Genomic DNA, 13655 nt, shown 5'->3' with positions numbered 1-13655 from the left:
GATTCGACGCACAAGAAAGCCGTAGACTTTGTGAACATAAGTGCGATTCCTCTGCTCAAAATGAAACCTTATTTTTTTTTTTTTTTTTAATCCATAGATATCTAGAAGGCACTCTTGTACATTTGAATTCAAGAAGGTTGATGTCAATGACACTTAGTTATCCTTGGCAAAAAAATTTTTTGTACTACACCTTTTTTCCCAAAATTTTTAATGGATGACATACATTTTAAGTTAATTTGTATTTTTTTTTTCAAATGAGTTATTCAATAAATATCAGTGTAAAAAAATTAACTAATGAAATCATTATTATAAATTAATACAACATAATCAGATTAAAAAAAAAAAAAAACTATTTTATCATATAATGTCCAATATAATAAAATGCTACACACATAAATTAAAGACTATATCTAACTTAAACTTTTGACATAAATTTTCAGCTATCCATGTAATACAATCCAATACCAATGGTAACTCCTAAAATAGACAGTTTCAGTTTGAGAGCAGCTTAGAGTTCATCACTAATGCCAATTGATGACGATTGTTGGGTATTGGTGTTTCCCCAACATTGTTTTGATGTGCTTAAATTTTCAAACCAAATCTCATCAGCCGTAAAAGAGTCAGAATCATTGTTACGATGCCATGACCAATGAGCACGGGTTTCATCTAATATCCTCAACCGTCCATGTCCAAAGCTGGACTCTCGATACATTGACAGAGGGGATACTGGCTCCTTAAAACTTCACATTCAATCAAAATATAATATTAATTTACAGCCATCCAAAGTTCTAAAACACAGAAGAGAAGACAAAATTTCAATAATCTCTTTGAAATCAATTTGGTTAAAATATATATTTTTCGAGCTGATCATACTAAGAATAGCTAAATTTAGTATCCCGAAACTCTTATATAATACTTAGATAATCTTATCAAGGAAAAACATGATAAACATTCTTCATTTTGAAATCAAATAGCACTTGTATCTTTAGTTTTTAAAAAGGTTTTCTATAATAACCAGAACTGCAACTAATGATATATTAATGATTAACAATTTCACGCTTGTGAAAAAGGAAAAATTACTTACTTTAATGCAAGTCCTTCTCTGTTCCCTCCATCACCAATTGTTATATACATGGGACCGCACGGGTCAGCTTTGTTATCGTATATCCTAGTCTGCAATTAATCGGAAAAACAAATTTTACAGTTAATCACTCATATATATACATTGCATAGGGTTTATTTTATGGACCCCCTTCTGAGATTGTTTAATCTTAAACACATCCAATAATATACTTGTCTAATTAGATCTGTAACTTCTAACTTGGACTTAATTATATCTCAATGATATTAGAAAAAAAAAAAAAAAAAAATACTTGATTAGTGATGAAGATACTTACAAATCGTTCATATGCATGAACATGGCCAGCAAAAATAATGTCGACTCGTGCCTTATACAGCAAGTCTTCCATAGATTTTCTCATGGATTCTCCTTCCCCTTGATGAGCAGAATTAGTATTATACCAAGGCGCATGCAAAAGAGCAATAACCCAGGGTGTCTTCTTCCTGTCAATCTTTGATAAATCAGCTTGAAGCCACTTGTACTGAGCTGAATCAGCATCAAAATCTGTGTAAGATCCCAACATAATAATGTGAGTTCCAGAAACATCAAAAGAATAGTACAAATTTGATGAAGATCCACTTTCTTCAAATGGCATTCGCCAACGGGCGTTGTAAGCCTTGAAACCGTGGGGTTGAATAATGGGGAAAGTCTCAATCTCATGGTTGCCCTCTGTCACCATCCATGGGCGGCTGCTGGCGTATGGCTCAACTAGACGACCGAATGAATCCCAAAGTGGTTGCTGGGTATCTGCATATGATAGATCACCTGGTAACAAAAATACATCGTAGTCTTTGCTTCCAACATGTGCTAGGGTTGAATTTGTCCATTCTGTTTGTCCAAGGTCTCCTGCATGGGACAATTTAATATTCTGCATTTTCAGCTCTAATAAACAAATCTGGACTCAAGTAAAGACCTATATAATTAACTACATAGTTCTAGAAAATTAACATCTCCGGAACAATAAAAGTAGAGAAGAAATAAACAAAAACAAAGCAGAGATTTTAATTGAAATTAATTAAAATACATGTAACAGTGGGATCAAATTCAATATTACCAATTGCTAGTGAAATAATGGATAAATACAATCAATTAAGCATATATAATAATGACTTTTAATCTTAAACAAAATTGATATAAAAGTAGTAGTATACAGTATACACTCTTCATTTTCTTTCCTTTTGGGAAAAGAAACAACGCCTTTCTTAAGCCCAAAAAGCAACATAGAACAAAACAAAAACATGTCTACTTTGTTTTGAATGAAACGTGCAAGTTAACATTCACCACAAATTAAACGCTACCAACTTTTGCTCAACGTCTAAATTTAGCTATTTAGGAAGAAGTATGAGTTGATATTTAGATCTAGATATATAAAAATCTACTTACCAACCACGGCGAATTCAATCGGAAAAGATGGAGGGGGTGTCTTGAATGAAAATTCTGGACCACAACCTCCACATCTGTAATAATAAATAGTGTCTGTTTCCAGTGGCCCAATCTTAACGTGGTGTATCTTGCTGGAGCTATAAAAGAAGTAATGATATGAGGTATGCTCTCCAGTTGCCATTGCATTATATTCACCTGGTACTTTTCCATATTCTACAATAGATGGTACCTTCTTATCATCCGTAATCCAAGATACTCTAATGTGATCTTTACCCGCTAAGGATATATGCACCTAAGATATTATTGAAAAGAAACTTTAACATTATGAAATGATGATATAGTAAAGAGTGTTAATGAAGAGACAGACCTGTTGAGGGTCGGATTCAGATCGTTTGTGTTGAGATAAGACCAGACCTCGAGCTGGTGGGCGAATATAGTCATGGGTTAATGCATAAGACGGTGAAATCTGAGAGAAAATGCACATGGTTAGAAGAATAGGGAACACAGGTGACAGCAAATTTTCCATAATTTTTTTGTTTAAGGATTCATGAGTTGTAATTAAGGTAGGGAAGGGGAGGGATATAAAAAAGGGTTTGGCGAGTTTGAAAAAATATAAATTATTAGTTGCAATGGCGTGAAGTATGTCCATTTAAGAATATTATTTTTGGATATGCTTACAGCAATGGATACACGGAACTCCACCCTCCCTCCCCCTCTATGTATCCCTCCCTCCCCCTCTATGTATCCTTTTGGCTTCACTTATCTTCAGTTACCACCACAGAAAAATATTCGTTCATTGTATAAAGCTTCTTTACTTAAATAATATGTCACACTATACTTTTATTATCATTTTTATTTATTGAATTAATTTTTAATTTTTACTATTTTATCACATCTATTTGTATACATACATGTATTTCTTATGTATAATTAATATATTTCCTTTTTCTTTATAGACCAATTTGCTTAACGTTCTTGTGTGTATAGAGGATTCGGTTTGGTTTTAGCGTTTTTGTCTTTCAAGATATACCCGATACTTAAAAGAATGTGTGAATAATGTATAATTAAGATGTATTTTCAAACAGTTTTCTTCTAATTACTAATTATTAGTTTATTTTTACTGGAATAAATTTGTAAAAGTTATTCTGTTCAATTAAAAGATTAAACCAACAATTTAATTGTAAAATTGTAATTAAGCTCTATGTCAATGAAGCGAAACAGATCATTGATGATATAAACTAGTTAATAATACTATATTTATAAAGAAATTTTATAAAAATTTACATACAAAGTGAGGTGGTAAAAAATGAATGAAAGAGTAAAACAAAAAATCAAATTTATTATATTCACTCTTCTATTTAATTTTTTATTATATCACTTGATCTTTATAAGATTTCTTTATAAGCGTAACAATTCTATAAACTAATAAGAACACGTAATAATTCACGCACTGCAATTTTTTCTTTCTCGGGAATCATTCATTCATTATATATATATATATATATTTAAGTCAATTCAATGATAAACTTATTCTAATATAAATAAATATGGAACCTCGGAATATCCTAGGAATCTACTTTCATTTGATAATTATAAAGTGAGAGACAAATCCGTTCCAATTCGAAAGGGCGATCCATCATTAACCATTGATTATATAAATCACAAATATTCATGATTGAGTTCAGATTGTTGATCAGTGTAGCAACTTGAGGTATATTTCAAACACCATTTAATTAAGTTAGGAAAATAAATCCAATTAACTGGTTGTTTTTCTTTCCTCATAACTTTACTTGTTTATTTTAAAGTCAAAACGCGCATATATATAAATATAATATTAGATGACCTGTGAGTACAGATAGATTTCGGGATTAAATAATCATGAAAATTTATTGAGAATGACAAACTCTAAGAAGACCTCAATCCTTTCAATTGTTAAATCTAATGAAGCTGACCTTGAATGAGGATGCCCTTTCGTGGGAGACACGTACCCTTCGGTATAGCGTATAGGAGTGAAACCATAATATTAATTGTAAAATTATAATTTAATTATTCAACTGTATATATAAAAGAATATCCTTTTCTACATGTGGCAGTTTGCGTATGATAAACATTTTGTGTACAACAAAAGAATAAGAAAAAAAAATTATAATTAGATTTTAGACTTTTATATTCAGATAGATTTGGGCTTGGGTTATAAAGCCTTGTACAAGTGGTAGCCCAATGGGCTTACTTGTTACCAAATTCGTGATGAGTAAGTGTTTATAAACACTTTTTAGAACATCTCCTATTGTGTTTTTTATTTTAAAGAGCATCTTCATTAATTTCTAAATATAAAAAATAAAATTTTTATTCAAATCCAATGAACTCTTTAAATTTAATGAAGATACTCTTTATTTTCAAGAAAAAGACTTAATAGGAGAGATTAAATGCGTAAAAACCTGTATTTTATTAATTAAAATTAGGATAGAGAGTGAAATTTGAATCTCTAGATATGGAGAGCCAAATTCACTTTGTAATTTATATTTATAAAATAAAAAATATGTTGGACTCTTATTTTTATGAATAAACTTTTTATACTAAAGAGTTTGGGTCATATAAAAAGTCATTTGGAGATGCTCTTACTTGTTCTTCCTTTTCTACATGAGACTTAGCATTTTTAGGAATACAATTATTCCCTTATGGTGTGTTTAGCTCAGGAAATATTGTATTATTGGGAATGTTATATTGATAATAGAAAGATAAATTACATTGAAAATTACCGGTGTGTTTAGGGAAATGTGTTTGGTTAGTTTGGAATAAATTGGTAGATATTTTATATTAATATGTTTGGTTAGGATGATAAATTGGTGGGTATGTTATTTAAATATTAATATAATTTTTTTTTTTGAATAATTCTTTTAACCCCTTACGTTTGAGATATTGCTAAAACACCGCAATCAAAGAAGTTAAAACTTAACAAAAACACTCCCACCCACCCCAAGCCACTGCCGATGGCCTGCCACCACCACTGGCGACAGCGAAAATGGCTGTAACAAGACATGATCGGTCGGATCTAGCCAACCGTGTACCGATATGGCCATTTTCGGCTAGATCTACGATGGGTCTGGCTAGAAAAGGCCAGATCGATAGCCAGAGCTGGCCAAAGTTCTGGCCGTTGACAACCATGATCTAGCCACCTGGCCATCATTAACAACCAGAAGCCGTAGATCTAGCCAAAAACAACCAAAATAGATCTGGCCATTTCCGGCCAAATCTATGGCCATATGGCCCTTTTTTGCCATCAATATGGTCGAAAACTGCCATATCAGTGTACGGAGGCCATTTTTGGCGACTTTCGACGGCAGCCGATGATGATTGGCCAACTATCAGCAATGGTGGCTGGCAGGCGACGGTGGTCCTAAAGGGCCTATAATTTGTTTTAAATATAAGAGAATTATTGTCTAAAAACTTAATTAAATAGGGGTAAAATTGTAATGGCAAATTAATGTAAATCGATTTTAAAAAAAGGGCATTATTGTCCAAATTTTTTTTTAATAAGGGGTAAAATTGTAACAAAAATAAGATTATTAGGTAATCTTAAAATACCTAAGAAAATAGAGATAATTAGATTACCTTCTATATTACCAATAATAATTACTATTGGTTTTGGAAGATTACCGGAATCTTATATTACTTGATAATCAAACATGGCAGTCAAGAAATAAAAGATGAAAATTTTTCTTGCGAGAAAAGGTCTCCGCTTGTTCCTGACCCGATCTAAAATTTGTAAAAATCTATCTAAAATTTGTAAACTTCTATCTCAATTTTGTGCGCATGCAAATTTTATATAAATTATCCATGTACGTGATTATGAATTTTTTTTCATTATCGTTAATGTAAATTATTAGTTTGTTTTCTTGTACAATTAGAAAATAAGACTTTTAAATATGCGTGTTAGTACATAATTTGGAATGTTGAATATAAATATTTTAACATGATTAATAGCTTTGAATAAAAAATCAATTTTTGTTTCTCTATATGATTTAGATTAAAACTAAAAACAGAATTCTTAAAACTTAATATTTTGAAAAAAATAGTCATTATAAATAACAAAAATTAAAAATATTATATTATTTGGACAATTCAGGGATAGGGAATCGTCGCCCTATCCCTAAATTGTCCAATTCAAGGATGGGGACGCTATTTCATTTTAGGGATGGGGATAGGGATGGAGATGGCGGTCCCCACCCCGACCTATCTTGTTTACCATCACTAAAACCATGATGACAACATTATTGCATAACAATATGGTGGTGTCAAGTGGCGGACCCAAGATTTTACCCAAGGGGGGCCTCCACAACTCCGCCATTGTTTGCCAATCAACTAGTGAAAACTTTTAAAAAACCACCAAACTTTGAGCAAAAGAAACAATACAGCATCAAGAAGCTAAGAAGAAAGAATGTAATAACACAATACTTTCTTACTTGAATAAATCTATGAGAGGCAAAACCTTGAGCAAATATGTTGAAAATAACATCTAATTCACAAGAAAATTTTTACGAGAAAAACATTTTCAATGTGAAGAGAGCAAAAAAGGTTAAACCTAAACTCTAAGGGTCTGCTTGGGAGTTTTATGGTAGCGGTTATGAGGGTAAACCATCGTAGCGGTTTTGAGGGGTTTTTAGTAGCGATTTTTAAAACACTTAACCTGTGCTTGGGAATTTATTTTCCAGTGGTTCTGACAGTTTTTTAAAATGATAAATTTTCATATATGCCCATAACAAAAGCCTAACAAAAGGTGCAAAATATCAATAATTAATTGTGAAACCAACTGAAATACAACCTTAAAAAATGTTGGTTTTGGAAATTATGGGTCCATTAAAAAGGACATCATCGTTTCAATGTAAATGGTGCTTTGGCTTTTTGTTCTTGTCTTAACTGGAAGCATTTTGCATTATAGAAAATGGTAGAAGGCTTGGGGGTTTCTCTCCATAAACGTTTCGTCATCATCAACTTGGATTAGCATCTGGTGTAGTATTTTAAATAAAAATGTGATTAATTGGCAACTTATATCAGCCAGAGCCAGCACAAGCATGCAAAAAAGAGAACTCAAATAATAAAACGGTTTTAGTCTCACACATGCTCACACAAAACAAACTGAAAAAATTAAAAAAAAAGAAGCCTAATTTATGATTTGACTCTAACGTATTATTCTATAAATGAAAGATTCAAAAGCATTGTAACAGTCATCTAAATGTTGAAGATTGAATGAAGTAATACGAGTTAAAAAGAAGTATAACCTTTCAAACAAGCGGCAATTCATCTCAAATGTGATTAATAGAATAACCTATTGCAAATCTAGGGCAAATCAATTAAGAAGAACAAAGGATCCTTCCCTCATTTAAGCATGGCATGGTAAACCCAAACAAAAAATGAGAGAGAAAGAGANGGAGATAAACACCAAGAAGAAAGGAAAGAGAACACCAAAAAATCCCACCTACCATAGGACACCACCATCCTTCAATTCTCACAAGCTTTCATTCAATTTTCCAACGATTTTTGGAGAGCTTTTGACTAGAAGTTGATACAAGTTGATCCTAAGCACTTAAAGGTAAGAATCCTTACTCTAGATGTGAATTTTTATTAGTGTAAGAGTAGGATCCTTACTAAGTTGGTGTTTAAGGTTTAAGAGAAAGCATCAAGCCATCAAGAGTAGAGAGCTTAAGTGGATTCTACTTGAGTATAAGGTAAGTAAATCCACCTAAGTTGTGATTTGCATGATTGAATGATGTATAGAGTGATTAATGCTTGAGTTTTTATGTTTGAAATGAGTTGATGGATTTATGAATGAGTTCAATGTTGATTTATGGAGAGATTTCCACCATGAGAAGGGTGGATTGTGTTGATAAAATTTGGTAGAAGTATGGATAGAATTAGAAGAATTTGAGAGGAATATTTGAAGTGTGTTTTCTTTGCAGGATGTGTGATGATTTGAAGGAGTTGAACTCCAATTTTGGATGGTTAAGAAAGAAGTAGAACTATAGTTAGAGTAGGGTTTTTGTATGCACACATATTGTTTGATGAAATGCCTAAGAGAAACATGAGTAGAAGTAGAGAACCTTACTTTATGTAACATAGCATATTTTCATTTCATGAGTGCATATAAGAAAGATTATAGGCAGGAACCATCCATATGCATATGTTTATATGTGTAGTCATCAAAGAAAGAAAGAAAGAAATATGAGTAATGAGAAAGAAACACTCTAAGAACAAAGATAAAGAAAAGAACTATTTCTCTTAGAATAAAGAGAAAGAAAGAATTAGCACTAGAGAATAAAATGAATAAAACAAAAAAAAAGGTGCTAAAGAAGAGAAAAGAGAATAGGTTGTGCGATGGGGAACTCGTAAGTGTAAAATTACCAGCATGTAAACCGCCGTGAGAGAGCGGTCTCCGCCATGAGAGAGCGGAATGAGAATGAGAAAAAGAATTCGTATAGCCCGTAAGAATACATACTGATGAGGGCTATACACGAGAGAGGATACACTCACATGGCCAAGGTTTTCGAATCCATGCATCAACCAAGACCGATCGACAAAGAATAAGAGAAAGAATGAGAATGAGAAAACATGAGAAAAGAATAAGAAAAGAATAGAAAGAAAAGAAAAGAGAGAAAATGCATTGCTTTGCATTAGTGCATATGCATCTCATCCATGCATGTTAACATGATATCCCTCATGGGTGATAAGAATAGAGAGGAAAATAATAGAAAGAAAGAAAAGAACAGTGAGAACTAGAAACAGAGAAAGAACAAGAGAGATTGAATAAGAGAAAGTGACAAGAGTAAAAAAAAAAAAAAATTGAAGAGTGATACATGGGGATAGTGGAGTAGATGATTTACTTACTGGGTATCTTTGTGCTCACCCCGTTGTTTTCTATGTTTTTGTAGGACATAGATGAGGACGTGGTCGGATGGACGTTGGCAAGTGGGGAGACTTGGCTACACTGTCCACTGTTTTGAGAGTCTTTTTTATACAAATGATATTGTACTATGTAAAGAATGTATATATTAGTAAAGAAAATTTTTGGGCCCAACTATTTTTTATAAGAATTCGCGTATTTTTATCAATATATTGTATGAATATAATAGTAGAAAGAAGTCTTTGCATATTAAGTACTTAATTAGATAGAGGGAAAAAAGACATAAAGGTAAGTACATATAAAATGACAGTGAGGCCAGGTCATAAAACTAAAAGTCATAGTTAATAGTGATTTATGTGGTATATTATATGGACTAAATTAGGGGAAAAGGGGAGGATAGAAAGGTCAAATCAATAAAGACAGATAGAATCCCAAATAATAAGGAGAGATTCTAGATAAGACTGTTCCATTGGATTAAATTAGTTATTATTATTATTATTATTATTATTATTATTATTATTATTATTATTATTATTATTATTATTAGTAGTAGTAGTAGTAGTAGTATTTAATAAATTTGAGGGTAGGCCCCTCAAAGGGGTTGGGTCTACCTAGGGCTATAGTCGAATCGAGTAGCTCATGAGCTTCAAGGATCTAGAACAATCTTAGGCTCAGTTCTTGACGAGTCGAGCTGTTCGCAAGTTCGAGCTTGCCTTCAAGCTTGCAAAAGGTGTCGAGCTTTTCTAGGCTCAATTCAAATAGCTCACGATCTTCGAGTTGCTCACGACATCATTCGAGTAAACGAAGCTCGTGAGCTCAATCGATTGATTCAACTCGCATAATATCATATTTTCCCTAAAATGTGCCACAACTACACTTGGCTGCAAAATCCCTAAAAGCTAAAACAGAGACATTTTCCCTTCAAGTTTATTTCACCTCTGCCACCATCATCTTCGCTTCTTCACATCGCAAGTCTGAGATGCCACCCTTCATTGAGCAGCCATCTACCGCCGTCCACCCTTCATTGAGCAGCCATCTACCGCCGTCCACCCTTCATTGAGCTTGGGTTCATCACACCGCAAGGTCTGAGACACCACCATTGTCCAACCTTCATTTAGCTACTGCTGTCCAGCGACCAACCTTCATTTACCCTTCAATAAACGCTGTTGCAAGTTTGAATCCGACAGCGAAGCTGCTACAAACTCAAATTCTCATGCCACCATTGTTCAGCTATCGACTACCGCCATCCACCCTTTATTGAGCTTGGGTTCTTGAATCTTGACACCACAAACTTAGGTTAGCTTCCATTTCTTAATTACTTACTCTGTTTGTGAGATTTTGTCTATTGCAATCGAAACTAATGTAGATCAAGTATTGCTTCTATTATTCTGAGTGATATACATGTTTTAAGAGGTCCCGCCAAACTTGAATTTGGATCTATTGGACTAATTTTTACTTGTTTTGCTTTTACTTGTTTACTGTACCATGTGCTCCTCCAGAAGTACAAGAAGCAGCCATTATTGAAAGAAACTATAGTACATATTGAAATGAAGGAACAAAACTATAGTTTTTGAAACCATTATCCTTAAACGGTAGTAAATTGAAACCACAATTACTATAATTAAACCACAGTGACTACAATTTTTTATGTAGAATTTTGAGAGTTGAGTTGTTTTAGAGTTGGTGAAAATTAGTCATCGATTTCTCCTTTTTTAGGTTATCTCACTTGAAAAATCCCCAAAATGCTTTGGCTTGCTTTTTCTTATTTATCTATATATGAATGTCCATGTGAGTTCATTAATACCGTAGTTTATATTCTTTTTGCAGAGGGATTTGTTAATTCCAATGGAGCCATCATCCACTCCAAATTGAACACACCCATCCACTTTAGGAAAGCTTACAGTAGATGATATATTTGAAACCTGGTTTGATGACGATGCCACACCCATAAACACACCTATATCTCATACTGTAATTGATGCTGATGTTGATACTTCTACCTTTGGTAATGAAGAGAAGCAAGTTAATCCTTTTCAGAGGAAAAAGAGACCAAAGACATTAGCGGTTTGGAATGAATTTAAAGAGGTAGTTCTAGCAGATGGTTCTACAAAGGGAGAGTGTATTCATTGTAAGGCAAAGCTCGCAATAATGGAGACCAAGAGCACAACTCAGTTTGCAAGACACTTGAAATCTTGTTTGAAGAGAATAGCTACTCAGAGGCAAACACAATTGTTTTTTCGGGCAATAAGTTCAACAAATGAAGTTCAATGCAATCTACAGTTGCATTTTCAGATGCCAAGTTTGATATGAGCAAGATACAGGAACTAGCTGCTAATTGGGTGGTTATGCATGAGCATCCGTTTACAATTGTAGAAGAGGAGGGTTTTAACATCATGCAAAGATGTGGTATGCCACAATGAAAAAGATAACGCGTACTACGTTGAAACAACATTGTGTGGCTATGTATGAGATACAAAAGAAGAAGTTAACATTGTTTGATTTGCTTAAGAGTATTAAGAAGATTAGTTTGACAATTAATTAATGGAATTCTTCTAATCAAAATCTTGAGTACATGGTTCTCACCGGACATTTTATAAATAATGATTGGAAGTTGCAGAAGCGTGTTCTCAATGTTGTTCGTATACCTCCTCCTTGACCTGGTGTTGAGATTGCCATTGTTATTCATAAGTGTCTAATAAAATGGGGAATTGAGAACAAGGTGTTCAGTAACTCAGTTGACAATGCTTCAAGTAATGACGCGGCAATCAAGATTTTGAGAGAGAATTTAGGAAGAAACAAGAACTATTGTGTGATAGAAAGTTGTTTCATGTGCGGTGCACGACACACATACCGAATCTTATGGTTCAAGATGGGCTTTCCCAAATTAAGTCCATCATTCAAGACATACGTCAGTATATTGCGTATGTCAAGCAATCAGAGGTCAGAGCAGGAATGTTTTTTGAGATCGCTCAAATTTGCAGTTGCCACAGCGGAAACTGCAATTTGATTGCAAAACGAGATGGAATTCTACTTATGAGATGTTGGTACTTGCAATTAAGTACAAGGAGTTGTTTCCAATGTTAGCTTTGATGGATAATAACTTTACTTGTGCCCTATTATATGAAAATTGGGAGAAACTTGAGAAAGTGTGTGAGATTTTGGAAGCCTTCAACTTTGCAACTAATGTCATATCGGGGAGTGAGTACCCCACTACTAACTTATTTTTGCAAAAGTTTATGACATAAAAGAGTTTCTAGATGAAAAGTGTTCTGATGATGATGATTTCATTCGATCAATGGTGGGAAAGATGAAAGGAAAATTTGACAAATATTGGGGGGAATGCAATTTCTTAATGGCAATTGCAGTTGTATTGGATCCGAGGATGAAAATGAGGTTGTTGCAATTTGCCTACCCACAATTGTTTCCTCCTGAAGAAGCACAGGAAAATATTGATGAAGTGTGCACTACCTTGTATGAGATTTATGAGGAAAATGCCACAAAAAGTCAATCTTCTAGCAATGAACCACCTGTATAAATCAGTAAGGTTGAGCGGGTGAATGTACAATGCCCTAAACATACTAGTTCACAGTTCAGTCAGTTTGTTATGACAACAAAAACGGAGCAACATGAGAAATTTGAGTTAGATCATTATCTGGAAAAGGGGTGTTTGATATGGGACGAGGATGATAGTTCTTTTGATGTGTTAGAGTGTGGAAGGTTAATCAAATGAACTATCGTATTTTATCCACGATGGCTCATGAAATACTTGTCATTCCAATCACCACGGTCACTTTGGAGGCAACTTTCAGTGCTGGAAGTCGAGTTATTGACACTTATTGATCATCGTTGTCTCCCGATACCATACAAGTGCTACTTTATAGTGGTGATTGGTATCACAATCTCTATGGAATCAAGAAAAGTTACAAAGTAAGTTTCATACTTCCATAGTGCAATTTATTAAAATTTGTATTTATTAACATTATTCAAACTAAAAAAAAAAAATTGTTTTCCTTGTTGTTGTTTAAAAGGATAAGACAAATGAGCAGTTTCGACTTCCAATCCTATAAAGTTGCGTGGAATCTTGATAGGTTAGTGATAGTAAATCTATAAGTAAATCAATGGGGTAAACATAGCGGAAAACAAAAATTTTCCCATCGATTACTTTGATGAACCAATGATCAGGGTCTGATATGTATATATTTTACATGCTTAAATTGAAATAACACAAATCCAAGAAAGGATCGGATCAAACCA

At 33.4% G+C, this 13655-nt stretch overlaps 1 protein-coding gene across 3 annotated transcripts; it reads right to left on the bottom strand.

The window, feature by feature from the left end:
- Positions 1-372: 372 nt before the first annotated feature.
- Positions 373-3178, bottom strand: LOC116139707 (purple acid phosphatase 22-like). 3 transcript variants are annotated; one of them, XM_031425361.1, is made up of 5 exons: positions 2871-3178; positions 2504-2795; positions 1398-1966; positions 1085-1173; positions 373-740 (listed from the first exon to the last, which is right to left on the bottom strand). In XM_031425361.1, exons 1-5 carry the CDS (start codon positions 3150-3152, stop codon positions 509-511), a joined length of 1464 nt encoding a protein of 487 aa, XP_031281221.1. In that variant the 5' UTR covers positions 3153-3178; the 3' UTR covers positions 373-508. The 3 variants fall into 3 exon arrangements, with proteins under 3 accessions (XP_031281221.1, XP_031281222.1, XP_031281223.1); XM_031425362.1 differs by having other exon boundaries at positions 2504-2640; XM_031425363.1 differs by lacking the exon at positions 2871-3178 and having other exon boundaries at positions 2504-2640; positions 2733-2795.
- Between the last annotated feature and the right edge of the window lie 10477 nt (positions 3179-13655).

Source organism: Pistacia vera, unplaced genomic scaffold, assembly GCF_008641045.1.
Source record: "Pistacia vera cultivar Batoury unplaced genomic scaffold, PisVer_v2 Contig358, whole genome shotgun sequence".
Lineage (NCBI taxonomy): Eukaryota > Viridiplantae > Streptophyta > Magnoliopsida > Sapindales > Anacardiaceae > Pistacia > Pistacia vera.
This window is presented reverse-complemented; position numbering and strand designations above follow the sequence as displayed.

Coding starts and splice junctions, on each gene's coding strand:
- LOC116139707 (XM_031425361.1), bottom strand. CDS start 3,152: ATGGACATACTTCACGCCATTGCAACTAATAATTTATATTTTTTCAAA. Junction 2,796..2,870: donor CTGAATCCGACCCTCAACAG/GTCTGTCTCTTC, acceptor ATAATATCTTAG/GTGCATATATCCTTAGCGGG. Junction 1,967..2,503: donor GATTGAATTCGCCGTGGTTG/GTAAGTAGATTT, acceptor TGTCCCATGCAG/GAGACCTTGGACAAACAGAA.